At 42.0% G+C, this 26442-nt stretch overlaps 1 protein-coding gene across 2 annotated transcripts in view; it reads left to right on the top strand.

The window, feature by feature from the left end:
• The window catches only part of agbl4 (AGBL carboxypeptidase 4), a gene marked incomplete at its 5' end in the record, with an annotated part of 263314 nt that overhangs the window by 223553 nt on the left and 13319 nt on the right, over positions 1–26442 (top strand). For both annotated transcript variants that reach the window (XM_083969985.1, XM_083969984.1), the window contains 3 exons: positions 9895–9984; positions 11511–11625; positions 13212–13323. In XM_083969985.1, the coding sequence (XP_083826111.1) occupies positions 9895–9984; positions 11511–11625; positions 13212–13323 (317 nt within the window). The remainder of the gene's footprint in view (positions 1–9894; positions 9985–11510; positions 11626–13211; positions 13324–26442) is intronic.

Here is a 26442-nt window from a genome sequence, read left to right as displayed (position 1 = left end):
ATTTAGTCAATAGCCTATCTGGGCCAATATCCGATCTTAATATCGGATCGGTGCATCCCTACAGCTTTTTGAGTCGTTTTAAGTGGATCCGTGTGTATGCAGATATTTCTTGAAACAATGTCGTATTTACAGAGATTTATTTCAAAACGAACAAGAAAAAGATTGTTTTAGGTGAAGCTCTGTTCCAGTGTGATCAAGGTCTGAATTCAATGGCTTTCCTTTGTCTGTGAAGAAAAATAAGTCATGTGGTCTTGTTCTCCATTTTGAATGGGCTGTCGCCCGAACAGAACACAGCAAAGGTAGATAACAAGTTCAGTACCACACCCTGTGTGTTACAGTAAGTAAGAACCTGGAGGTGGAGGGTGACTGACGTAGCGTATCTTGCTAAAAGGATGGACCAGGGGAAAAGTAGTAGCCAGCCTCCTTCTAGAGTTCAGCTACACCAACTACCTTTAAAGCGCACTAATTATTGCACTGTAGCTCATTTGTTTGATCTGTACATAGACAAGACGTCTATGCCCCAATTTATGACTTATGTTACCAGACAGACAACAGATACATTGTACATGCACAGCATATGCATACAACTACAGGGCAGGGAAGGATGGACTGTTGCCAGAACAACCCTGTGAATGAATAATGAATATGAATAATGGATGGATGGATGGATGGATGGATGGATGGATGGATGGATGGATGGATGGATGGTAAATACATCATGATATACGTTGTGTGCGCAGTAATGATGAAAGCCATCAGAGCATGTAGTGGTGTAAAAAATGTACAATTGCCTCTGACACAAAGTGCAATAAAACAGCAGAAAAGGGAAATACTCAGTACAAAGTACAAGTACTTGGGACAAGAAGGCTACTTAAAGTTGTTCTCAAGCACAAGACATGAGTAAATGTAATTAGTTACACTCCATCACTGCCAATGGTACTCGAGGATTTCTCATCTCCTGGCTTCGCAACAAAAGCAGCAATCACAGGTAATACTGGGTTTTAACAACTCCTGACTATGTGGTTTTACCCTGGATGATTTTTGGTGTATATTGACTTACCGCTACATAAAATTCAAAATTGGTATAACATCGAGATTTAACCACTGAGATTTGAAATAATTATATTTGATGAGCTTACTAGTTTTTCTATCTCTTCACATCTGGAAACTGTGTGTAAATTGTGAAACCATCTAAAGCGAAAATGTTGTCTGCTCTTGTGTTTCTGGTGTTAATTAAGAGACAGGGCATAATATCACATTGTCGTTGTTATTTTGTTATTGTTTTTGGTGTGTCCCAATGGCCTGTTGATTTAAGTGGAGCACTAAGTGGTTGTTAATGGCACAAACATGACTGTGGTTTTAAAATAGCAGACCGCCCATTAGGCTGGTATTAACAAGGTAATGGCCTGTTACTAAACTGCTGAATGACATTGTCGCTGCTGTTGAGCCGCGCTGATGCTCGCAATGCACACATGACCACACACACAAACACACACTTTCAAGCACAAACACAAATGTAATCAGAGATGATCAGAGACTGAATGACTTCTACAGTAACTTTGAGTAGCTGTAGGAGAATGAAAGAGTTCAGAGACAAGAAAACAGGTAGAGTCAAAGAAAACAGAAAACAGAAAAAACAGAAAGACATAGCTGGGAGGCGTGATGGTTGTTATTAAAGCCGGGATGCACTATGTTTCTTTTTTTTTTCCTCAGCCGGCTGTATTGTTGTGGCTCAGGAATTATTGATAGGTAGGAAGAGACAGAGTAATAAAGAACTACAGATCAGCTCTGTCTGTACATCTGTCTGTACTGCTCTGCTTGTCAGATGGACTCGCAGCTTCTCTCTGAAAAGCAGCGCTGGTCTGAATGACATTTAAGAACAAACTGTGTTCCTCTTTGTCTATATAGCACTCCAGTTCAGACAGAGGCGTTTGTGCGCTGCTTGTGCACATGCAGCCATTCTCCTGTAGCATGTTGCCCTCTCCAAATACACAGTCACGTACAGTGCACACACGTGCACAAACACACTCCTGCACTGCGGTGCGGCGATAGGGCAGCGCAGTTGGGGGTATATCCCTAGGAAATCATTTCTCCTTCTCCTTTCTTCTTATTTGTAACTTGTCCTTTCAAGCAAGACAGCCCTTAAAGTTCAGTGGCACATTCTTCAAAAAAGGCTATTACTGGCCGCCTCTGATTCTGTATCATGCCGCGCGCAGACCAGCCATCCCTCCTTTTTATGTTCCTCTCCTCCTGTCATCATTTTCTGAAGGCAAGAGAGGAGAAGTCAGGGTTTCAGAGGGCCCTGTGACCAATGCCTTGAAACCCTAAGCAGTCCCTGTCTCTGACTTTGCACCAGACGTCCGTATCATATCGCTAAAAGAGCCTATTGCTTTTGATACTTGACAGAGCTCCTCCTTTGTCTCTCTCTCTGTGAATCTCTGTCTCCCCCTCTATGCCAACTGTCTATCACACTCGTTCTCAACAGTTACAGCGCTCCATAAAACAGTGTGTGACTGTAAGAGATACGGGCTGCATCTGAAAGGCATGAAGACAAGCTTGAAGTTGTTGTTGGCCCCTATGACTAGACAAAGAATAAAGGTTCATGAACACACAATAGACAGTGGTCGTAAGGCCGGATTTCTAAAGCTTGGATGTAGCTCCAAATGATGAGATATTTCAGAGCGATTACGTTTTTTTTCTCTTTCTTTTAAATAAATATATGAAACAAATATATTCACCTTAATCACCTCCAATGACTACGTCTGACAAGGTTACGATAATTAACTGACACTCAGGAACATCATTCATCATTCATCCGTTGATTCAGCCTTGGCTGTTTTAGCTTGTTAATCAGTGAAAGGCGGCAAAATCCCCAGTGATAATTAAACATTTATGTCTCAATATCATTCACCTTCAGTAGCATATTGATTAAAAAAAACCTACAGTATGTATATGGTGTAATTTTGTATACATACAGTATCTGATTGGTTTTCCACTCCTCAGGCTATTTAGCTTGTTGTTTAGCTAAGTTATGAGAGAGCATATTGACAACCCCGAAAATCTTGTTTTTGCTGACCTCTAGTGCTTTTACTGATACAAGTTTCTTTGTTCCTGCTGCTGTTCAGATGTTAAATGTCAGATAGTATTTACTTATTAACTTGCACTGTCTGCTTACTTGACTTTTGCACTTTGACAGCGATGAATGAACTTGGCATGGTCACCATGTCGTGCTGTCTGTTTAAGTGTTTGCTGTGATGTGTCTCTCTGTGTGTTTTTATGATGTCTGGCTGCAAATCAATCTCTTGTAGGGGGAAAGATACTTTGAAGTTGTTTATTTACCTTATTGCGGTGACATAGAGGTGCACTCCAGAGTGTGTCTGTTCGCTGTGTGGTTACAGGTGCACTGGAGCACACACGCATGGCCATTAGAGGTTAAATAGAGGTTGAGACGGCAGTGGCACGTGGCTTTTCAGCCTAGAGTCAAGTTACCCTTTTTGCTTTGCTGTGTTTGTGCCAGCACATGACTCTGCTGCTTTAATTTAATTTCATGAAATAGTCTTTAATAGTGTATGAAACCGGGTCGTCCTCATTTACTTTATTATTGTCCTGGTGAATCCACATGAGTACTCATTTGCGACACTAACAGAACCAGAGCTGACAATAGTAGCAGTGTGCTCCATGGTCAATGATGGCCAAAGGCCCGCATCTCACCAGCACTTCTCTCCATTAACATAATTAGAAAGCCCTTCAGCTCAGGCTTGAATGCTGATGTGTGGCTAGCACCTTGTTTAGGACAAAACGTTTCCCCTCCTTCCCTTGCCTGCGATGCTCGTCTCCCTCCATCAGCGTGTCTCCCTTTGTCACTCTGTCACTCCTGTCGTCTGTGACCTCCACTGTCATCACAGCTGCCCTTGAGGAGCAGAAATCTCTCCATTTCACAGGGACCAGCCATAAGGGGGCTTGATTGCGGCAAATTGATCCATAATCACACAGCGCTCAGAGCTTTTTATCCTGCCGCCTCTTCATCTCCACTTAAGAGGCCCGCCGTTGGCGTATTTACATGCTGTCTTCTCAAGGGTTTCCTCTGCTCGTGCCCTTCTCTCTGTCTCTTTTTAACTCTGTCTCTCATTTTTTTCTCTATTTCTGTCTCTGTCTATCCTTCATCCGCTTTATGACTCTCCCAATTTTCTTATCTCTCCTTTTTTCCATCCCCACCCCTCTCTGTGTGGATGTGATGCCAATCGACATGGCCATTGTGGTCCCCTGCGTTGGCTCTCTCTCTCTCTCTCTCTCTCTCTCTCTCTCTCTCTCTCTCTCTCTCTCTCTCTCTCTCTCTCTCTCTCTCTCTCTCTCTCTCTCTCTCTCTCTCTCTCTCTCTCTCACACACACACACACACACACACACGCACACACTTCTGACCATCACATCTCTGCTTATGATTGCTCTCTTCAGTCACATATACTAGATAGCTGTGATGACCAAGGAAACACAGAAGAAGTGAAGGGGGGAGGACACAAAGACTTGAGGGAGTGTAGAGATGAGTAGATGACGGGATGAGGTGACTTAACAGATACTACAGAGTGGTGTCATCTGCACTACCTGTCCTCTCACCTTTGTCACACTTGCATTCATATTTTTCTCTGTCACTTTTCTGTCCCAATGTAGTGTTGTTGTTTTTTGGCAAGACTGTTGTTTTACATAGCACATACATGCTGCCACAACTGGTTGAGCAAATTTTGCACTTCAGGTTCAATCATTTATAATGAATGAATACCTACTAACTACACAAAATAATATGCTAAAGTCTAAACTATGCTACACAGCTACATTATTAGAACTGTAGCATATTTTCACAGGACAATACAAAAACATAAAGAAAAACAAACTAACAAGGACAGTTATTTAACACAGATTCAAGTCATTTTAAACTCAATTGTGGTTACCACCTTTAAAACAACAAAAATATTTGGTATTTCCCCAATATAGGGATTTTACTGCTATATGTTGGGGGTAGTTACACCAACAATTCAAAGAAAGATTAATGGACAGCCAAATAATTAAAATCTAAATAAAGACTAATTCTGTCTCTGTATTACCATATTATAATGAAAGGCTTCTTTCGTTCTGTCAGTCTCACTGTTTAGTCTCTCTGTCGCCCCTTTGCTGTCCTCTGTCTTTTTTTAATCAGCAGTCCTCTGTATCTGTGTGCTTCTACCTGTCTGTGTAAATATCCTATTCCATCAGTAACCTTATTTCTCAGTCATTTCAGGTGTTCAGAGAAAACACCACGGCCCTGTTTCATGAGAATTAGTAATGTTTGCACAGGGACTCAATTCCCCCTCCCGCTCTGAGAGTTTAGCTGTGTAATGTGTTAAGTGACAGGGGATGTTTTATGAATGTGAGAGGAGGCCTTGGCAGTGCCCCTGCCTCCCTACAATAAGATGAGCTGAATAAATCTGCGACACGCCACGGGCTCTGCAGCACCTACGGTCACAAACACACACACACGCATGCACATGCACAGAAATTTAAGTCAGGGACCTGGTCAATTCCTGAGGAAGAAAACAGCGTCATAAAACTCTTATCACTTTAGAGCCCTCTGCACTTCAGCGCATATCCCCATCCCTCTCTGTCTCTCTTTTTCTTCTCTCTTTCTTCCTCTCTCTCAGTTTGTCCTTGAGGTGGGCAGAGTGGGTGGTGTCAGCGGGTGGAGTGAGGGTGTGTGTGTGTGTGTGTGTGTGTGTGTGTGTGTGTGTGTGTGTGTGTGTGTGTGTGCGTTAAGAGGTGCAGAGCTTTGATGCTTGTTGGGGCTCACTCAGCTGGGCAGTACACGGTACTGCATCTCGTCCCAAGGCTCTGTATAAATTCAACGCCAGTGACAATTTACAGCTCGCGCCCATCCTCGATATGACGCACTGAGCAGGGCGCCAAGCGTGTCTTGTTGCCATCTCACCAAAGTGAAGCTAATTTATTACAGTGTAAAACCCACAGAGCAGAGAGAGAGGGGGACAGGGATATAGAGAGGCCTTGGTTTGAGCGTTATGGTATAATGTGTTATAAAGCTGTGGCCAGTGTGACATTGTTTTTTTTTATTATTATTGTATAACTGTAGTATACACCCTCTCCATAGAGTAAAAAATATTTTAGACATCCGTATTTCATCTGGTTTAATATAAAATCTAAGACAGTGTCCAGTAGGATTACTGGAGTCATGCAGTTTGGTACCAGCCTTAAAATTGTCCTTCAACCTTCATGTCAGAAAGTTTGGACACCAGAGATTAAAGAAGTAAGCACAATCTGCCTCTTCTCAAATCAAATTTACCATTAAAGTGGGTAAATGTATTTAAATATATTCCATGAGGCTTCAAGAAAGGTCTTGACGGGGCTTCCTTTGTACCTACTGACGAAGAGTGATGAAGAAGATCTCAGTTAATTACATCATGTCACAACTTATGAGACTGAGCCCAAAGTTCCCGGTACTGCTGTCACAGAAAGAGCTGACCAGCACAATCAGGACTGACCTTCAGAATCCATTAGATTTATGTTGTTTTTCACAGGCCCTTTTCCTCTCTCCAGTAATTTACATATTTATCAGAGCTGATCGTAGTTTGACATCCTTTAATTTTTTATTTCCTCTTGGCAAAGCTGCAAGAGAATGAACAGTAATGTGCTGTACAGTGCGGTGCGTGACTTTGGCAGGTGAGAAATATGCTGAGGGAGCACTTTGATTTGGAAGTGTGGGCATAAATTTTGCCGCTTTCACTCACTCATTGTCACATCCCCATACCCCACCCCCTTCCTCACCCGCTCGGCCTCCGCCCACTTACCGTAACATACACCACCACATTCTGTTACACACACGTTCCCGTCCTCCTCACTTCATTTCTTACTCTTTACCACTCTCCTCCCAGTTCTTATGTGACGTTGTGTGTCAGGCCCAGTGAGGCCTGTGATGAAGACAAGACGATCGTAGATGACCATGAAGTTGCCACTACCAGGCTGCAGTGAGATATATTTGGCATATGAATAGCTAAAGAGCAGAACTGGTTATATCTTGTAACAAAGATAAAACTGTTGTTAATAATGTTAATTGAGCACTTAAGAACAGAGCAGAGGAAAGATTAGTTATTTATTTGATTATTATGGGACTATTTTGATGATGAATGAAGAAACGTAAGTCATTTATCAAGCTAAATTATATAACATTTACTGGATCCACCCTCTCCTTATATTGTTTAATGTCAGTGTAAATGGAATATCTTTGGGCGTTGGATTGTTAGTTGTACTGAATGAGGCATTTATATGCAACAGCATGTGTGTTGAGAAATTGTGCTGAGCATACATTCACTCACTAAATAATTAATCAAGTAATCAAAAATACAATCAGCAGATAATCAATAATTTAAGTGATTGTTAGTTGCAAGTCTTATGTACACACATGTGCTATAAACCCAATATTTATTAAATTAACTGTCAGTGATGTTGGTTTGACATTCAGTTCAGCACTCGACACAGAAGGCATTTGTTGTTGAACCACTGCTGTTCTCTGTTGTTCTTCCCTCCTACAATCTCTAAAAAGGCTTTTCCAGGAGAGAGAGTTAGATCATTTGTGTTGCCTTAGAAAGCTACCTTTCACTCTAATCCCTTGTCTTCTCTTTCTCTTTTACTTCTGTCTTTTGTTCCACCCCCCACTCCCTCCTCCCCCCCTACTGCTGATCTCTACTGACACCTTGAGGTCAGGAGATGCTGCTGCAGGGCTGCTGTCTTGAGGCTCAACCAAAATCTGACCCTAATCTTCAGTGTTTTCTGTCACCTGCACCCAAGTCAAAGTGTGATTTTCTTTTACATATAGCCGTAGCTATAGCATTTCTCTCCCCCAGGTTCCCTCTGGGTGGCGGAGTGCCTATGGAATAGCAGAACTTAATTTTGTGCTACAATGCTTGGCTGGGCACAGCCAGATACAGAGGACTGCAGAGATACAGACACATAAACACAACAGCTACTTGGGGAGCATTTGTGAGAGCCCTGAGGAGACACAGTCGCACACACACAGACAGGGAACGATGTGGGATAAACAGTGGATCCATTGTAAGCTCCAGGAGCCTGCTGGAAGAGATTGTTTTGATGAAGCAGCAAGGGCACACCAGCACTGAGACTAAATGTAGCATGGCCACGATGGTTGAATCCCCCAGCAGTCGGAACCTTGGCAGCTGCCTCTGGTTTGGCTCACAACTTTCCGGGTTCTTGGTTTTACTGTAGGGAGAACAGTTGTGTGTGTGTGTCTGTCTATGCTTTTTTTTTTTTACTTCCTTATTGTTGCTGTGCACTCTACAGTGTGTACGTATTTGAGTGTTTGTTATGGCTGTGCTCTTGTATCAGGAGTCTGTGTGGTGGCCTGGGGTCGAGGCCAAAGTAGAAATTCTAAGTGATGGAATTTCACAGCCACCGAGCACCCAGCGGCTGGCCAAACCGCAAGCACTCACATTTACAACAAACGGCCTGCCCCGCTCCACGGAGACCTGAATGGCAAAGCCATTTGTCTCTGTGAAGGGCAGAGGGAGAGAAAAGCGAAATAAAATCAGAGGGAGAGTACTTAAATGGAACAACACTTTTTTTGTTTTGTTTACGACCCCTAACCACTCAAACAGACACACATGTGCGCACACACTCCCACAGAAGCACGCACGCGCCACTCTGAGGCTAAATTGGAATTAAGGAGAAGGAAAGGTGCATAGCCTGTTGCTAATTAGCATTTTCTCAGCTCAGCAGAAGCGATGCAGGAATCGATAAGATATTAAGTTTGTGTATAGCAATGAGGCACACAATCACTTTCATCCATTAGCAACAGCAGATTAGAGAAGAAACAGTGGCCAAGAAGACAGCAAAATTTTGACCTCTGTGGATTAAACTGGGCTGGAATGGAAACTGCTTGTTTTCTGTTATTTAAGCCTTTCTTCGTATTGTACTTATGGAACGTGAATAAGAGTGATTCTCAACATGTGAGTTTAATATGACCTCTTACAAGTGAAGGTTAATTTACCTTTTTGAATAAAGCATTTTCTCTCTTTTTGATCCTGGCTTCAAATATGCCGTAGACCATCTCTGGAATTTACCCTCAAACATTTCTCAGCAGGGATCCAATAATACTTCTAAACACTTGAGATCGTTCTTCTGTAATTGAAAGATGCAAATGTAGTCGTTCATATCACCAGAATGCAGAAAATAACACTCAACCTCTGAATTGTTTTTAAGGATAGCGTCCAAGGTTTCCATCTCAACACTATGTTGGAGGGTTTATTAGAATTTAGGTTTGTTAGATTTTTCTTTGTATTACATAAACAGTAAAGTGGCTGGAAAGGCTCAAGTGAAGTATCCAAGGTCCAACTCATCCGTCTAACATGCCCTCCAAAGCAGAGTGAGAGCACAGGGAAGACAGAGAGAGAATAGTCTTCAGGCAGACCTGAAGACAGAACTCAAAGAAGACCTCAGGTCACACTTGTTGCTGGCTGACCCCAACCTCCGTAGATGTATAATTCACCTTGCTTGTTAAATATTCTCTGCTGTGTGGTGGATTGATGTTTGATTCATGTGTGTCTGGCTGAAAATGGATGACCAGGTGAGTGTGTATTTTGACCCAGCCTCTCACAGTGGGCTGTAATAGGCAACTTTTATATCTAACTATGATACCAACTTAAAATTGTAATTTTTCAGTCAATGTGAGGCTGAGTTTCTTTAGAATCAAGATGTACACGTCTACTTGAACTGTGCATTAACAACACCACCTCTGTCTCTCTTCGACACCCTGTCTTTGCCTTCCTTTACACCTTTCCTCTCTCACCTTTTCTTTCTTCCTCTCTCGCTCCCTGACCCCCTCCACCCCTACCACCCCACAGACCACCTGAGCCCAGAGAGGGAGAAGAAGTTGGTCTTTCTTACATCTCGTGTTCACCCTGGAGAATCTCCTGCCTCCTTTATCTGTCAAGGTAAAGTTTTAATGTGCGGCCGATGCCCTGTTTCATTGGATTGATTTAGATGCAGCATCTCTGCTCTGTGTGTTGTTAGGTAGTGCATTGTGTCGACACATGTTGGAGTTTATCCTGTATGTTGTTTTTAACGGATTTGCAGGAGATCAAAATTACATTCATGCGTCCTACCATCTCACATGGGACAACATGGCTCTGTATAATAATACCTCATGTAAAAAAAAAAAAAACAGCAGTTGGTATCTACTTTTACAAGAGAGGACAAATCCGTGCTGCATACAGTGCTGACAGTGAAAAAATAAAAGTTATTTTCTCAGACTGAGGCTCTCTCCAGAGCCACTGGTGGCTTTATCCAACTGTTATCACAACACTGAGTTGTGACGACTGCTCTTCAGGTATAAATTTGGTGTTGTGCCCCTCTCACATACTTTCTTTTGAAACATGCTTCATGCAGTAATAATCTCATCAATGAATATTTAGTATTTCTCCTTTTCACACAGTGTTAAGACAGATGCTATGTTCTCGAGTTGTCTGAAAGTGACAGGAATAGACATAAGAACGAGTCTCTCTATTTAATATCTCAGAAAAAACAGTCTGAGGATATCAGAGAAGTTGTATTGTCTTCGCTCCTGAGCTTCTCTAACTCAGAACTAATAACACAGCTTGAAAAACTGAGAACCTTTGGGAAATTGTCTCCTTGTGCAGTACAGCAGCCTAAAAGACAATTTTAGCCAGATTTAATGACTCTTTTGCTTCCTTTCCTCCTGCTCAGACTGAGGTGAGTGGGCAGGCTCATTCCTTCTGGGTCCCACGTCCTTGTTTATGGGGAGCAGGTCTGAGGAGGGGAGGGGTGGCCTGGTAGAGGTCCAGAGGGCACAGCCTCACCTTAGTGGTCCCTGCCCAGCACTTCAGCTCAGTGAGACAGGCTGAGAAGGGCCAACTATCGTTAACAATCTATCTATCTATCTATCTATCTATCTATCTATCTATCTATCTATCTATCTATCTATCTATCTATCTATCTATCTATCTATCTATCTATCTATCTATCTATCTATCTATCTATCTATCTATCTATCTATCTATCTATCTATCTATCTATCTATCTATCTAGATAGCTAGTTACGTTGCGTGCTATCTACCTGATCTACCTACAATGACTGTGTCTCAGTGCTTCAGAGAGTGTGTGTGTGTGAGTGTGTGAGTGTGTATGAGTGTGTGTGTGTGTGTGTGTGCATCATGATGAATCAGATGAGTTGGCTTCTAGCCCGCTGTGCGCTGTCTGTTTTTCCAGCGCCGTCAGCTCCATTCCATTTGTATCGATTTGGGCTTGACGTCCCCTATTCCTCCCCTGATTCTGATGATGCCCCCTCGCTGTCCTTCCTCCTCCTTTTGTTTCTCAAAACTCAATTAACTGCCAGCCCGTCTTCGGTTTTCTATTCAAGTCTCCCTCTGTCTCTCTTTCTCTCTCTCTCTCTCTCCCTCTCTCTGTGTGTGGGTTTATGTATTGTGTGTACGTTTGATAGGTGTGATCGACTTCCTGGTGAGCCAGCATCCCGTGGCTCAGATCCTGAGAGATCATGTGATCTTCAAGATTGTCCCCATGCTAAACCCTGATGGCGTCTACCTGGGCAACTACAGGTACACAAACGCACACAACACACACACATTTTAATTCTTAATTTGAATGCATCACCACATTAAATGGAATTCACACATTACATGGTTTTATATCCTGCTACGTGGGATTATACCCTCTTAACTCCACCTTTAGGGAGCTTAATGAATTCATATAGCTCTCAGCAGTGCATTTGTTAGAAGATCGTATTTGGCCGTAGGGCTGTTCTCTTTGCCAGTCTCTCTGTCCATCCTCTCCTCCTCTCTGTCTTTAACACTATTGCTGCAGCTCTGTGGGCATCCTCCTCTCCTCTATTTTCCTCTCTTGCCTTTCCCTTCTTCATAATTGCCTTTTACTTAATAGGCTCAGCCCCAGGAATACTAATGCACACTGAGATAAGCATCAGCAGCTTGCCCCCAGTGTGTTTGTGAGTGCCATCTAGTGGCAGAGCCTCTCCACTGCCTCTAAAAACACATGCAGGGAATCCCAGTTGCTCTCAAACACTTGACAATCTCTGTAATATTGTTCACTGTGATTGGTGACTGCTTAAAGGCTATTTTTATTAGCTTGCATTCACACTGAGTGGCGATGAGTAGCATATTGACAGAAGGTGAATGATGATGGTCCTCACCTCACCAATTACATGTGCTCATTCCTACATACTATGCTCTCCGTCTCTTAGTGTCTCTCACACACAAACACACACGCACGCAAACACAAAGACAGGCACACAGATACCACACAGCCACCCCAGCAGGATGCAGTGCAGTGCAGACTGGAAAGGGCACATGCAGAGCCAAGAATCAATGGCTGTTAACCTGGGATGAGTATTTTGTTCATGGCTGGCTGCTTTGCTCAGTCGCTCCACAGTATCGGTAACTCCTGTGTCATTACCAAAGGCTTCACTAAACGTCCACCTGTCTGTCTGTCTGAGTCAGTCACTTTTCCCCCTGCACCATTTTGAGGGTCCAAATTCTGAATGTGGTAATAAAAATAGTTAATAAGAATAAAAAGGCTTTCATGTAACACTGCACTGAAACAAAAATAGCTACTGTAAGAACCTCACAATGCCACAGGTAAAAAATACATATTGTTGTGTAACTCTACACTGTGTCTACTCACACACGATGACAATACTCCAAAGTCTTGGAGGGAGATATTTATATTATATTCTTGTTTGCTCTCTCGTGGTTTCTTAATTCTTATACCTTTGTCGGAGCGTTACACCTGTCAATCAGTGTAATAAACTCTAAGCAGAACTTATACACAAAGTCACTCTTAAAATAACTGTTCCTGGGGTGTTTGGTGGTCAAGTGGTTACGTCTCATGTTGGGACTGCCCAATGCAGTGATCACCAGTTCGACTCCCGACTGAGCCAATCCGTACTGCGTGTCATCCTCCCAGTCTCTCTCCCAACTTTCCTGTCTCTCTCTACTATCCTATCAATTAAAGGCAAAAATGTCCCCAAAATATCTTAAAAAACAACAACAAAGAAACACTGTTCCATACCGCTAGTAGTGGTCAACAACAACTCCACGGGGTAGAGCTTCATTTTCAATGTTTTTCAGTGTGTGCATGTGTCTGTGTGTGTGTGTGCGTGTTTGCACAGGTGTTCTCTGATGGGCTTCGACTTGAATCGCCACTGGCAGGATCCCTCTCCCTGGGCCCACCCCACGCTGCACGCTGTCAAACAACTCATAGTACAGATGAACCAAGACCCGGTGAGTGAGCACACACAGACACACACACACTTGCATGTTTGCCATTCTGTGCTCACCACAGTAATGTCTACTAGTCCCAAGAACAGTTTTCTTTCTCCCTGCTTGGTTCAGCATGTTTCTCCAATCTGTGTTTAGGGTGTGTGCACTGGGGGGCTTGGACAGACCAGTCAGCACCACCAGAATGTCAGCTCGGTTCTCTTGGCCTTTCAAAACATATTACTGAAGCAAGTCTCTATATGCTCCCAGTCTCTAACTATACTGTAACTTTTTCCTCCCCCAGTTTTAGTCTTCCAGTCAGAGGAACTCTACACAGGCAGGCCAGGGATTTTTCTCTTTGTTCCTGATGTTAATTATAAGCAGAGCGGCAGGTTGGTGGGATTACTGAAGGTCAGTGTGTGTCCTGGGAATACTCTGCCCTTTTGTACACTCCTCTAATCCTGATAAGAGAGGGAGCGGGCCGGGGCGGGATGCAGGGCAGGCCAGTGATGGGGTGAAGCGCGGGGCTGGCATCGGGCAGATTAACCTTTTCCCCTGGCGCTGACACACTGATCGATAGACTCTGTCATGGCAGGGTGATCCACTCATGCCTGTCGTTCACACACGCTTACACACACAAACACACCCATGCGCGGCCTGGGCAAACAAACATAGACATGCTAGCACTTGATCACACACAACCACAGAACTGTAGCAATGCATAGACAAACAGGTGTTCTCAAATGCATGAATCTATGTTCTCCTGCCAGCGTGGGTATTTTTGCCTCTCTCAGATGATTACTTTTAGAAATGAATTGTAACCATTATATAGAGCAGTGGTTCCAAGCCTGGCGGTTGAGCCCAGATAAATGTAAAAAACAAAATTGTGCAGCACAAATTTATGTTTCTTTCTTAGACTTAGATCTTTTCTTCAAATATTTTACCTCTACCGTTCTCTAAAAATTAATTAAATGAAGTAATTGACAAGACTCCACAGGTAGATATTTAAAGAGGGCACATGTAAAAAAGAAAAGAAAAGGAAAATGTTAGGGACCACTCACTACCTGCCCATTTGCATATATTCAGTCCCGTATAAATTGGATTGATGTAGCCCACAGTCAACACAATTTTGTGCTATATGTTTCGTGCGTCCACTCTTCGTGCTCGTCTCCTTCTCTGTTGATAACCACTTGTCCTCCTGTAGCCTCTTTTCTCCCTGATGATTGCCTTCAGTCTTTTGCGGAGTTAATTTGGAGGCTTGGGCAACCTCTCCTTTTCTGTCTCCCTCTCGCCACAGCCAGTTAATCCCATCAGACACACTACTCATGTCTGGGGTTCCCAGATGCCAGTTTCAATGCCAACTCTGCAGCCAGGAGGGCCTGTGCTGCTGCCCTCCATTCATGCTCATCTCACACAGTGGGCATAGAGTCTAATGAGGCTACCAGGGTTGGAGGGCTCTGCTGGAGGACTCCATTAACAAGAGATCAGCAGCAGCCACAGCAGAACAGTCGGGCTAAGCTAGCATATGTGGCCCTTTTTTCTAGCTGCTGCCTCTGTGTGGCATTTGTTGAAAAACCAAGGGACAGGAAAGGAATTAGAATAGGAAGTAATTTTCAATTTCCAGGTAATTTTTCTTACTGTTCTTTCAAATTATGCCTTAAAACTAGAGTTTACTAAGTAACAGGTGGGTAGCATAGAGGACCTGAAGGTTTAGAGTATTTAACACAACCACAATATGCTTATTAAACTTGAAATCTTATTATCTTAAGATTTGAGTAACAGTTAGTTATTAGTAACATGCCCTGCTCATACATTTCAGTAAATTTGGACAAAGAGTGAATAGAATATTAATGATTGCACCTTTAACTTAGTACAATGTGTTTTGCTGTAAAGTGAGAATCAAACATGGAAACACTACTCTAATTATAGTGTGTCGCAGAAAGACATTAGTCTACACCACATGGTTGCCATGCATCTGAAATGATACTTTCATATCTGTAGGCTACAGCTCCCTGAGGTCCAGTAAGTCAGTCACATAGGTGCATGGCAGAGTCAAGAGTCACAGCAAACAAGCTCACTATTAGGTCTTAAATAGCAGCCCTGTTTTGTCATTTTTATGTTGTTGTTGCATTCACAGGACACACACACTAGTGTTAATGGTGTCCGTAGGCTATAATAAATTGTAATGGGCTGTTCCTGATAAGCACTGTTTAATTGGTAACGACAGAGCTACAGTCTTTGTCTTTTCCACCTCATGACAGCACACCCCAACATCAACATTAATTAAAAATAAATAAATAAATAAAACCTTGTTTTCTGGAGTTACAGCTTGAACCTTTTTAGTATAGTGCGGTAAAAGGCATGAGAATCTCATTGTGTATTAATAAGAATTTGCGTGATACATAACATAAAAAAGAAATCAATTTGGCTTAGCCAGGAAATAGACAGCAATTGCCTGATGTGAGTAAACGTGCACCTATGAACATGACTTTAGAGGATTAGATACAGTAATTATAGTTTCCCCTGTAGTTTATTATAAAGCTTTACTGAAAATCCAGGTGTTATTTCACCATCACTATTTTTTGATTTATTTTCTGAATTGGATTCCAGGAAAATCCCACTGTATTCTCTAAACTCTCTCTCACTAACAGAAAACACCTGCGGGCAAACCCAGTCACTCACTGACTGTATAATTAGCTGCTTAAGGGCCAAATCTACTTCATACACCTCGTACAAGTTGGTCTGAACCAGATGCTGTTGCCTATTGGGAGATGAAGACATACATGGTTAACAAATAGTGTTGTCAACATTGTGTGTTTTTTTATCTTATCCATCTATTCTATCTCTATCTTTTATACACATCTTCATATATATATATATATATATATATATATATATATATATATACAGTATATATATATATATATATATATATATATATATATATATATATATATATATATATATATATATATATATATATATATATATATATATATACATTTATATAACAAGTTTAAACTCTCTGAAACAAGAGGGAATTTGATTTAAAACAGTTAATATGGTTTGTTGGATGTGCATCTCGATTTAGGTGTCATCTCCAATATTATTCAGTGTGTTGTCCACTGTATTTACTTTGTTGTTAAATATTAGGTTGTTTCAGTTTCAAGTTTCAGTTTAGACTCTGAGCATTAATTGACTGACAAGTGCAGAGCAAAGACTCTGTGCACTTTCATGTATACAAATCTGACCCTGGGTTTTTGTCAGTCACCATGACTTCTTTAGATACCCCCAGTTCTATCCAAAAGGCATCATAATTCAAAGTCATATTGCCCTCCGTTTCACAAAGGAGCCCATTCGGTTTGAAATCCCATCAACCATTCTTGTGACAGACGCCCTCGAAAGTGATTCTCCATCATTGTGAATTCAGGAGCGCTCTCTTTCTGCTGGGAAAATAGCTTCCTTCTTCTGTTCAGGCAATAACTTCAATAACTGGCTGTGAGTTCCCAGACAAGTGCCATTTAAATCAAAGCGTGTAGCAGGAGCAATCTACGCTGCATCGGTATTGATGGCTGGAAACTTTTATTTGACAAATATTTGTATATAAATTCAACACTGTTCAGAACATTTGCACTCACCAGTGTTTATGCAAACTCTGGCCTAGACCAGAAATTACGTTCTAAAATCAGTGACTTAAAGTCCCCTCAGCCAGCCCACTTGGAGCAGTTACATTACTAGCACACAGCTTCCATAAAGAGAGATTGGAAGATGAAGACAACAAGTTTTCTTTCTTCAGTCTAAAAGACATCAGGTTGGAACAGTCATAGTTATAAAATCTGACTATAAGACATGCTGTGTTAGCTGTAGGTACAGGATGAGCTGCATCATCAGCCCGTGCTTTGTTTTCTTTTTGTTTGAGCACAGCGCCTTGATGGAACAGGATGCCTATTAATGAGCTCTTTATTCTTTACACACCTCAACTCAAGAGTAACGCTTTGGGAACCTGTAGCTTCTGTTTTGCTCATGTATGATAAGATAGAGCCGTCCAACCGGGCATGGTGAGGCTGAAGTGTAGTAAGTTATATTAAACTCCTTTTTCTCTACACTCCCCAGACTGCTTTGACTTAAATACATGGATCTAAACTGTTACAAGGTGGATCCTGGTTTGGAGATAGAGCACAGCAAATGTACAGTGTGTTGCCTCAGAAACTACTCTGTTAACAAAACAGTTAACAAATATGCTGTGGTCTTTGCATGGTTAAATCTCAAGATCTCCCACTGTAAAACCACCAACCATCTTACCTGTTTTTAACCTGTTGCCACAAAATTTCAATCAATTGTTAGAGGGTTAGTCTGGTGTTATTTCGGCTCTTATTATAATCAGAGACAGAATTTACTGGTCTCTACAATATAAGTTTATCTTGTGCACTATATTCTTGATCCCTGGGAGTAGCCTCTTATCAATATTCAGGTTCAAGCCAATGTCTACACTGGTATCAACTACACTGTGTTGATCATTGTGATAGAATATGTCACAAACAGTTATTTTTTACAGTAAAAGTTGACACTAAGGGATAGGTGATATCAGGCTGTCAACAAAACAAAAAGAAGTTCTCATGGGATAAATTCAGTTGGTGGCGTGAATATTGGGTTTACATTCATCAGGTTACAGGAAACAGGACTCAGCTGAGATGCTATTATGTTGCACTATAGGATATTATGCTGATATATAACTCAAAGTTTTACTGGTGATCATGGGCATATTATTCACATAATAAATTCCATGTGAAATGCGAAACAGAGGTGTGATGGAGTACAGCCAGGGTGTGAATGACAACTCAGTATTTGCTTATAAGTCGGCTGTAACCTTCCTCTCCATCCGTCTGAAAGCGAGCTTGCTCAAGCTGTTTCATAAAATTCCATCATTTACCATCTGTGGCTGAACATTGGTCAGCAGGGAAAATGGCTGAAAGAGTCAGTGATGCAAGGAGCTATAATCTGTTCCCAAGCTACCCTGTTGTTTGTTTTGAAAAGAGAGAAATGGAGAGGGAGGGGGAAAAAAGGAAAAGGGACCAAAGAAACAAATGGACCCATCTCCTTCCTAAAGTGTTGCTTTTCCAGCTCATTTATCAAAAGCAGAAGAAGAATTCTTTTTGATTGGCTGATTACCAAAAGCATTCATCACTGGCCGGCGTATCCCCACCAATTTGACACTGCCATTTTGGATAATTTGTTAAGAATGACAAAGAGGTCATTGTTGCCTTGGCTTCTTTTTGACCTTTTTAATATTAGAAAATTAATTTTCTATCTGAAACAAATGTATTAGGTCCTGTCACAGCACCTAGATGAATTTTGCACCTTGAAATCATCCCTAATGCCCTCCTTCTGTGACTTCTACAGCCCTACACTAAAGTCTCTCTGTCTTTCTTTCTTTGTTCAACAGTCAGATCTGCCACATGCGTGAATCTGAGGATGTGTGCGTGCGTGTGTGTGTGTGCGTGTTTTGTGCGCATTTGTCTCTTTTTCTCTGCCTCCCTGTCTTCTCTCTCCTCTCTCTGTGTGTGTTAAAATGTCCTTTGGTGTCAGCCAACCATTTCTGATCCATTTCTGAGATTTACGGCCAATTTTTCCCCATCATCCCTGCGTCGTTTCAATCCCTCCATCATCCCTCTCTTTATTCTCCCTCCGTTGGAAGCTGAATTGTCTGCTTTTCACAGGAAGATACAGATGAAGCTCTCACATTGGCAATTTCCATGCTTTTTTTTTCAACTTGGTTAATTTTTTTTTTTTTTTTTTTTTTTACATATTTCAAATTATTTTTTCAGTACTTTCCTTTTCGCTGTCTTTTCACATCTCCCCTTTTTGCCTCTACCTATTAGCCTTCTTTTCTTCTCCTTATTCCTTTTTCTCCTGGCAGGCCCTACCAACAGATGTGGCAGCTTATGTGGCACTAACAGGCCCGAAGCAGAGGGCTGCCTGTGCCCGTTCAGCCTGATTACAAGTCACCTCTGTGTTCATAAACAGACAAATACCGCCATCAATTTGAGAGCACAGTGCAGACTGGGGGGAAGGTGGGTAGGGGAGGGGGGAGGAAATCAGAGAGACGGAGACAGACGGAGGCAGAGTTTTGTGTCATTTACTCTCGTCCATGAAGCAGGTCATGCCATCTGCCATGTTCTGTCAGTGCTACATCATTAGAGGGTCACTGACCATGTGGCCCCGTGACCTGAATTGGCTTCTCCAACTAATGAAATGTTCGATGGAGTTTTACAGTCCATGAGTGATATGATTTTTTCTTTCCATCCTTTTCATAGGAAAAGTTTTCGCTCAGTGAGATTATTTGATGCTGATGTTCCACAAATTCACACCTAGATGGCTCCAGAGGAGAAACAGAGACAGGAATAGATTAGTATTATACCTTGCTCAAGGGCACCAAGTCGGTCGCTGACTTGTAACTCTCTAACCCTGGTACTGTAGATCATGGTCAAGTTTGTTGCGCTGGTGAGTAATGGGCTTTAGTAAGAGTGATACTTGGGCTGTGATTGAAAAGTTTTTTTTATTTTACTCTCTCTTAAACCAGAGACACAAATCTGAATTGTAAGAAATTAAATGCAAACATCGCCTTGTCCGCCATCCACAAACTAGCTTAACAAGGCGTGGTAGCTCCTCAGTGTGTGAGAGCAAGCCATGAAAGCTGTTCGAGTGTATAGTCTAGCATTAATCCTAGCCCTTATTTATTATTCAAGATTACATTTGCCAGACACACTGGTTAGTCTTCATCCTAAAAGCTCTTGCTCTTGTAATGTTAAAGTGCTAAAATACGAACAATATAGCATACATCTAAGTATCTAAAATCAGAAGAGCACTATGTAAATATGGAATAATATCCTGGTCTAACATTTTTACGAGCCTGTCCTCCCAAGAATAACAGCAGCTTCCACTGTTTCAGCAAGTGCCTCTAAATGATATGTTTAAGTTCATGTACGTGACAGCCCTGTAGTGGCTGTAGTTGTGGAAAGGAGGAAGTCGGGTGAAGAGCGTCAAACTCTTTTTAGGGACAAGTTCAAGGTGGTTAGAATCTATGAAATTTGGACTTCAATACAAGAGACTGTTTTTGTTGTTTTTAGCATGACTGTGACCATTTCCAAGCCTTAACCAAATGTTTCTTTGTAACCATGTTGGCAAAGCTCTCTTAACGGAGGGAAGAGAGTTTCACACGGTTTCCCACCTAACTTTTGTGCCTAAAGAAAGGCAGGTCTAGATCTGGGCAATTACACTGGGAAGTATCATGTTAGCCCAGGTGCTTGCAAAAACCACAACTGTGCCTAAACTCAAACAAATCAAATGGACTTAATTTCACTTAGTTTGTTGTTTTAGCAGGACTTACAAGTGATGTTGTCCTGGCGATGGACAAAGGAGCTTTAAAGGGATACTTCACCCAAAATCGATAATTCAGCAAATTGTCTACTCACCGTCATGCCAAGGAAGGGTTCAGAGAACGTTTGGAGTTATCAAAACGCTTTTGGAGTTCCAGGGGGGGTCCAGCTGGCAACAGATTTTCATATAATGGTGGCGGATAGTGCTCAGTCACTTTTGAATCGTCCAAAACACACACTATGAAACATCCAAATACTTCCACTGCTTGTCCGTACTGGCCCAAGTGTCCTGAAACCACGACATGAAAAAGTTGTTCGGAAAAAATTAATTTGATCTCTGTTTTTAGCCTTGTTGTAGTAGTAGCTCCCAGTGGCTCTGTTGATGTTTGTGCGCATGAGCAAGATTTGCTGCGAGATGTTCGTTCGTTGTTGTAAACCATTGGATGTATGATGTAAACACCGAAGAACATCTCACAGCAAATCTCTCACTTTCTCTCAATTTTCTACTCACCGTCATAGTAGAAGATTGGTGAATTATCGATTTTGGGTGAAGTATCCCTTTAACTGTGTGTGTTTTTTCTTTATTTCAATGTCCTCTATATCATCAGCTAGTAGCAATGCTGACTTCAAGATCATGTAGTCATCAGGTGCTTGTGTAAGACCGTTATATAAGGTTCTTTTAAAATGTCAGTGTTACAGTTTAAAAACAGAGAGGTTAAGACCGGTTACAACAGGTTTGTCTTCAACAAATTAATGGTGGCAACATTACCTTAATTACTTAGTTAGCTTCAGATGGTTAAATTAGCTAATGAGTCATTTTCACCTGACAAAACTGTCACCAGCTAGAATTGAGAAGCCTGGCTGTTTTCTACCTTGCTCCGAAATCAAGGACCCATAGGAAATGTTTCATCTGTAACTTTCCTTTTTGCCACGCAAGGACAAAAAAAAAAAAGCTTAACAGATGTAGTGGCAGTAACTAAGGGTTAAAGACATGGAAGGCCAATCCCAGACCTTCGTTCCCAATATCTAGGATATTGCCACCCATTTTAAGCTCAGATGGATTTTTCACACAGAGAAATGCATGTCACTGCTCCCACTGGTATTATGGGCAACATTTTAATGTTGAATAATATGCATTATTCAGGTTGGAAGTTCAACTTTTTTTCTCCTGAACAAGCAGCAGTTTCCCTTTCCTCAAAAGGTATACTCCTGCTGATGCCAAGAGCTTTATTCAGGAGCTTGTAATCCTGCTTCAATCAGCTTCTTTTCCTTTCCGTGTAAAGATAAGCCCGGCATTTACGGCCCTCACCGCACCCCCGCACCCTGCTCTAATTAATATGCAGGAGATAAGTACTTGTCTGACAAAATTCATTCATTTGACCTTCTAGGTTTTACACTAAACTGTTTGCGCGCGCTGCAAGTTCACCACAAGTTGAGAGTTCCCTGGAGTTTCTGCAGCGAGATGGGGCTTTTGTTTCTCTGTGAGGGGTTTAATTTGGACAGCTTGCTCTCCCTCTCTGTTTCTCTCTCTCACTCTCTCAAATTGTCTTCTGACTTTCATTCGGCAGTCTCTGTTTCTTAATTGCCCCTAATTGCTTAATTACAATTTCAAATGAACAATTCTGGAGGTCAGAGCGGGTTGTTAATTGAAGCATCAATCACAGTGGTGGGGCCTTCAGAACCATCTCAGTCTGATTGACAGGGCATTAACTGAGTATTGTACTGAGCCTGGACATGACATTGTGGGGGCTCCATGGCTGTTTTACTGTTACTGCTACTGCTGCCGCTCCCGTCCTTCACATGATGCTGTGAAGGAGAAACCCTCAGTGTTTCCAGTCAGGACAAGGATAAACTGATGTGGGTCTGTGTTGGACTGGTGGATTTGTTTGTTGTCCACATGATACAGTGTGTGGGCTCTTTTCATGTTTAGACAAGGCATCCTAGCCCCAATTAAAAGTAGAGTAAGCAGTGCTGGAGAAGGACCGTTTCTATATTCACTTCCTTCAGTGGTTTCTCAGAAGCTCTGAAAGTCAGATTTGTGGACACAACATTGCATAAGCACTGACTGCATACAGTATAAGTGGATAGGAGGCAAAGCGAACCTTAGAAAACGTCATCTAACAAACAATGTGCACACAAACACAGCACCATAAACACAGCAGAGTACAAACTAGAGAGAGTTAGTTATTTCAGTGACAGATGAGAGCACCACAGGTTTGCAGCTAAGCTAACTAGGAGGGTAACAGTACCTGTCATAGCATTTCAAAATATGCATCCAACCAAACAAATCCACTGTCCAAGCAGACTTTTGTTTTTAGGTCCTTGTGGTTGTAAAAACATTTTGCATCCAGGATAAATAACATAATACAGGGCAAACAACGAGACAGAAAACTGCAGCTGTAGTCGCTGACTTGAGGGGTGGGCCTGTTGCAGACGACAAGTCCAGGTTTCAATTTAAAAACCTGTGCAGTCTCCACCGCTGGAAAGCCCCTGAATGTCTTTTTCAATTTTTGTTACTCCAACCCTCTCCTCTTTAGCTGTTTCTCAGCCTTCTCTAATCTCCAAATCAATCCTGTTCAAAACTCCAAACGGTCTGGCAGTGACAGAAAGGTAGACTGCTCCTTCTCCTTCTCCTAGTAATCCTTAAATTGGCACTGTCTGTTAGCATGGACCAGATTTACTGCCTCTTGCTTCTCCTGCCCCCTCTCACCCACCTCTACTCTTCTCTGTTTCTTACTTTTATTCTGTGCACAAGCTCAAATACCCCCTGTTGGTGCAAGCATCTTTGTTTATTTCCTATTTACTGGGACAGAGCAGACAGCTTGCCAACCGCGAGGGGATATTAACTGAATTAGACTTTTTAAAAAGTGTATTAGATTATATGGAGGACTCCATCAAGATAATTTAGGATAATGTTTCTTGTGTTTCAACCTTCGAGGCCACAGTTTGGGAGAGGTCTTATTCTGGTTTCTCCATGATATCACCACAAGGGAAGGGAAATGTTTTTCCAAGTGATTATCATTACAGTCCAGATAAATAGTAAAAAAAAAAAAAAAATTTTTTTTAATATATATATATTTTTTTATATATATATATACAGTATATAGAGATAAAAATTACATCATAATTTCCCATAGACCAAGGTAATGTTTTCCAATGTTTTGTTTACATTTGTGAAGGTGGAACAGGTGGATTTGGGACGTTTTGCTTAAAATAAATTAATAAAAAAACACAATACATTATTTATTTATTGATTTTTTTTGTTGGTTGGCTAATTGTAAAGTTCATGTTATGTGTTTGTTTTTAGTATTACATATCCCAGTAATAATATGACAGTGACAAACTATACTTTTGTTTTTTATTATTGTTATGTCAATTGTTTTTGTAATTGTTGTGCACCAGTTCAGCCTCTGAAAAGGGTTAGGGTTAACCCTCTAATCTCAAGGGACAACCAGAGGGGTGAACTGCAAAGCCAGTTTAGTTGGTTAGCGAGGTACAGTATGTTGAGTCTAAAGCCAGGCTCTCCGTAAAATAGAGGTTAATAAATACTCAGATGCATTGGTAGAAATTGTAGCCACATTTGACAGGCGTTTTTTGAGCTGAACTTTTTATTGGTTTTCATAATTGCTTCGGGTATTGACCCATCCAAGACTTTAATGTACAAAACATCAAATAATTATTCAGCTCTATTTCTGTTTGGTGTGGAAGAACTCAATTGGCCTGCACAGAGCTCTGACTCTGACCCCATCAGACATCGCCCAAGATCAGTGTCTGGCCTCACAGATTCTCTTCTGGTTCAAAGCCAGAAAATCCCTGCAGCAAGCTTCCAAAATCTTGTGTAAAGCTCTCCCAGAGTGCTGTTTTAGCAGCATTTTAATGCCAGTGGTTTTGAAATGAGATGTTCAACAATCACAAACGAGTGTAGGCTACGTTTTTTTTCCACACTTTGTATAGTGTGTGTATCCATCTCCTTTTGCAGTAACCAGAGTTAATGCGCAAGATCTGAGTTAAAGAGATCCACGGCATCATTCACATCATTCACTGGGATTCCTTGTGAGCATGTAACAGCCAGCAAAGCTCTACTCCGTCTGCCACTTTTGATCACCTGTTTGTCCGCCCTCCTCCGATTCAGCCACCTCTATCCCCTCCCCCTTTTATCCTTCTGCCTCCACCTCCTCCATAGGGGGGAGACCCAGGTGATTATTAGACTGGTTTCCTTTCGTCTAGAACCTGGCTGGTCGGTTCCAGCTCTGACTGATGCAGCTGGATTTATCTCTCTCACAGCTCCCTCTCTTTCTACACTCCCCCATCTCTTTCACTCCCCCTCCCCACACCCCCTATTGCCTCTCCCCCCCCCCCCCCCACACACACACACACACACTGGCTACCTCACATCACCACCACAGCTCAGTTGGCTGCATTTAGCTTTTTTCCCCCCCTCTTGCTCTTTTTTTCTGTTTTGTTTTTCTATTGTTTCTCCCTCCCTCCTCCCTCCTCCTCCCTCCTCCCTCCTCCCTCCCACTGTCCCCGTCTCCCCCACCCTCTCCTGCTGCTGTTCCTCTCCTCTGGGGCTCCATCCATCAGGTTGTCGGGGGCTGCTAGCGGCCGACTCCCAGCCACCATATTTCACCGCCAGCCAGCCAAGCAGCTGACAGCACAGCCACCGCCAGGAAATTGCTTTGGCTGTGAGCGGAATTTCAAACACAGGCACACTGCGTCGCCTGGGCCGCCCAAGCACCGCTTCCCTCTCTCTCTCTCTTTCTCTTTCTCTCTCTCCTGTCAATCTCTCTACACCTCTCTACGCACATCTCTATGTCTCTCTCTATCTGCCTATTTGTTTCTCTCTTTTTCTCTCTTTGTGTTTGTCTTTATGTACTTATTCCATCCCCCCATCTCTATGCTTTTCTGTTTGCTCTTTCATGCCCCTCTGTCTCTTCAGCCACACACACACACTCACACACACATTTGTGTTGTCGCTCTCTTTGTCTTTTGTCAGTCTTTGTCAAGTTTTACTGCTTCCCCCCTCTCCACTTTTTCCCTCAGTATCTCTCCCTCTCCTTTTCTATCCTTCATTCTTCCCTCCCTCTCCTCTTCTTTACAACCCACGGGGGAAAAGGTGTGGTGCTGAATGTGGAATGAGTGGAAAGAGAGGGAGGGCAGGAGGAAAAGAGATAAAGAGGAGGAAAGAGAAGAGGGGAAGGGGTGAAACCTGGAGAATAAGAATGGAGTGATAAGAGAGGAGGCAAAGTGTAGGGGCAATGGCTGGTACTGAGTTAAGGGTCAGAGGGTGTGCGTGTGTGTTTGTGTGTGCTTGTTTGTGTTGTCAGAGCCAGGTTAATATTGTTGAAATGAAGATGTTTTTGCCAAGCAAGGTCAGTTTTGCATTTAGGTGTTGGAGTTGGAGTTAGGGGCAGAGTAATTCAAGATTTTTGATTGGACTATACATTGTGTGCAGTCCTGAAAGTTGACCAAAGTCTATGTTGATGTGGGAAATTAAATCTCAAATTGTATAAAGCTACAATGGGTGGTATCATGTAATATAAAGAAAAGTTATGTAACAACCTGACAATTAATCATGTTTAAAATAACTGTTATTACTAGAATATTACTGGAAGTTCCTGATTTTGTAATGTGTTTCAGACCATCAGTTGTGTTTGTCATAGAAGTGCAGTAAAGAGCCCTTTTGGACAACTGTACAAATGTGAAAGGAGACAGTGCTTCATCTTTACTTTAAGGCATGGAGGTCAGTCAATCCAGAAAATGTATA

Source organism: Trachurus trachurus (assembly GCF_905171665.1).
Source record: "Trachurus trachurus genome assembly, chromosome: 4".
Lineage (NCBI taxonomy): Eukaryota > Metazoa > Chordata > Actinopteri > Carangiformes > Carangidae > Trachurus > Trachurus trachurus.
This window is presented reverse-complemented; position numbering and strand designations above follow the sequence as displayed.